General features: G+C 57.3%; 1 protein-coding gene across 1 annotated transcript; it reads left to right on the top strand.

Moving 5' to 3' along the window:
• The first annotated feature begins 345 nt into the window (after window positions 1-345).
• RXFP4 (relaxin family peptide/INSL5 receptor 4) lies at window positions 346-1,471 on the top strand. The gene is given in 2 exon segments (XM_004444076.3): window positions 346-1,419; window positions 1,421-1,471. Coding segments are annotated over 2 exon segments (1,113 nt in total). The 5' UTR covers window positions 346-357.
• The last annotated feature ends 1,197 nt before the right edge of the window (window positions 1,472-2,668 follow it).

Raw genomic sequence — 2,668 nt, 5'->3', positions numbered from 1 at the left:
TGGAGGAGGCTTGGGGCTGCCCTCCACAGCGGGATAATTCCCCCTTCTCCCCTGCCTCTCTGCCACATAGAGCCCTTCCTACAAACACACACACACACAAACACACACACATTTATGTTCAGGCCCTCCCTCACCCTGCCCTCACCACCAATCATGACCAACAGGGAAGGGGCAGGTTCTCCCATCCACACCCCTCCCTCTGGGGTGTGGGCGTGGGCCAGGGCTCCTGGCAGCTTGAGGCCCTGAGAGAAGCGCTCAGAGCTAGAGGCTCCTGCTGAGAGCTGTAGGTGGCCCTGCCAGTCTGGCAGGCACTCGCTGGCCCCTCTGCCCAGCACCACCGACTTCGGATGCCCTGCGATGCCCACACCCAATACCTCTGCCCCCCTGCCCGCATTCCGGGGCAACACCTCTGGAGGCAGTGTGCTGAGCGCTGATGATGCTGCGATGCCTATTGAATTCCTAGTGCTGAGGGTTGTGGTTGCCCTGGCCTATGGGCTTGTGGGGGCTGTCGGCTTGCTGGGAAACTTGGCCGTGCTGTGGGTGCTGGGAAACTGTGCTCGGCGAGTTCCTTCCGACACTTTTGTCTTCAACCTGGCTCTGGCAGACCTGGGGCTGGCACTCACTCTCCCCTTCTGGGCAGCTGACTCGGCACTGGACCTCCACTGGCCCTTCGGAGGTGCCCTCTGCAAGATGGTCCTGACGGCCACTGTCCTCAACATCTACGCCAGCATCTTCCTCATCACGGCGCTGAGTGTTGCCCGATACTGGGTGGTGGCCATGGCTGCAGGACCAGGCACCCACCTCTCACTCTTCTGGGCCCGCATGGCCACCCTGGCAGTATGGGTGGTGGCTGCCCTGGTGACACTGCCCACGGCTGTCTTTGGGGCCGAGAATGAGGTGTGGGGCGTGCGTCTGTGCCTGATGCGCTTCCCCAGCAGGTATTGGATGGGGGCCTACCAGCTGCAGAGGGTGGTGCTGACCTTCATGGTGCCCCTGGGCATCATCACCACCAGCTACCTGCTGTTGTTGGCCTTCCTGCGGCGGCGGCGACGGCGACGGCAGGACAGCAGGGTGGTGGCCCGCTCTGTCCGCATCCTGGTGGCCTCCTTCTTCCTCTGCTGGTTCCCCAACCATGTGGTCACTCTCTGGGGCATCCTGGTGAAGTTTGACCTGGTGCCCTGGGATAGCACTTTCTACATCATCCATACCTACGTCTCCCCTGTCACCACCTGCCTGGCACACAGCAACATCTGCCTCAACCCTGTGCTGTACTGTCTCCTAAGGCAGGAGCCCCGGAGGGCCCTGGCAGACACCTTCAGGGATCTGCGAGCAAGACTGTGGCCCCAGGGCCGGGGCTGGGTGGAACAGGTGGCCCTAAACGAGGTAGGCAGGCGGTGGGTTGGAAGCACCCCCCCTGAAGAGTGGCCCTTCTACTGTGCTCACCAAATTGGAAAAAGGGACAACTGGGTGACGGGTGCAAGCTAAACACTCTCCTCCTTCTGGGGTCTACCAGGTGCAGGATGTTCGCATCCTAGGGAGGGAGGGGCTGGCCTCTCTGCCGGGCTGCGTTGCCTCAGGGAAAGTCTGATCTTTGATCCCACTGTGGATGTGCTGGAATGGGGGAGGCCTGGGCCCAAAGCTTAAGTTTCCATATGGATGTGGGAAAGAAGAGCATCTGAGAATAAACCTCTGGATCATTCACAAGTTGTCTTGACCTTTAATCCCAGTTCCACCTCCAGTTCAGTACGGACAAAAGGATTCTTTGCCCCATTTCTGCCTCCTGTGAGAATTCCCAGGAAAACTTCCCAGGGTTTCTAGACTCACGGATCAGAGGTCAGTGCCTATCTCTCTCTGTCTGTCCTCCCTCCACCCCCTCACCTCAAACAGGGTGTGCCCTTGTCCTTCTCTGGTGCCAGGGCCAAAAATGCCCTCCTCTCCTGGCCATCTCCACCTTCTCACCATCTCAGTGGTGCCCACAGAAACTTGGTGCTTGCAGAGACCTCAGCTGCAAAAGCTGTAGTTCCTCTGCAGGGAGATGCCACGTGTGGGGTCTTGCTGGATCCCTGGCATCGGCTAAGCCCCAAGTGTAAAATCCTGGTACTGCCTGGGAGGACCTGTGTGTCTCTCCTTAAATCAGGATTTGGAGGGAAGTGTGAAGATAAGTCAAGGGTGTGAGTGGGGAATAGGGAGGTGAGAGATGTGGAAAGGGGTTGGGAGAAGAGGAGGCTGAAGGTGCAGCCAGAGAAGTGGAAACCACAGAAAGTGGTGCAAGTCTTCCTCCGTACTCCAAGTGCTTAGTTCAGAGTATCAGAGCTAAAGGTGTCAGAGCACCTGGATTTACATCCCAGCTCTGACACTCACCAGGTGAGGGGCCTCGACAACTTATTTTACTTGTCTACCTGTTTTCCCATCTGTAAAATGGGCTGTTGAGGACTCGACAGCACCTGAAAGAGTGTTAGCTGTTATTCTTACGCTTCATGTAAAATGGAGACAAAAAGAAGGAAAAGGAGGAAATAAGGTGGCAGCTGGGAGACGGGGACAGGGAGCCATACAGGTCTTGTCTGGAATGATTTTTACATGCTCTGGAGTGAAATGAAAGTTTTACATAAAGAACTGAGTGAGGGGTTGGCCCCTCAAGCCCCTTTAGAAGGTGTGTTCTCCAGGGCAG

Source organism: Ceratotherium simum, chromosome 2 (genome assembly GCF_057802395.1).
Source record: "Ceratotherium simum simum isolate JZ-2026a chromosome 2, ASM5780239v1, whole genome shotgun sequence".
NCBI classification, from domain to species: domain Eukaryota; kingdom Metazoa; phylum Chordata; class Mammalia; order Perissodactyla; family Rhinocerotidae; genus Ceratotherium; species Ceratotherium simum.
The sequence above is the reverse complement of the archived record's forward strand: the minus strand, read 5'-3'. Positions and strand labels throughout refer to the sequence as shown.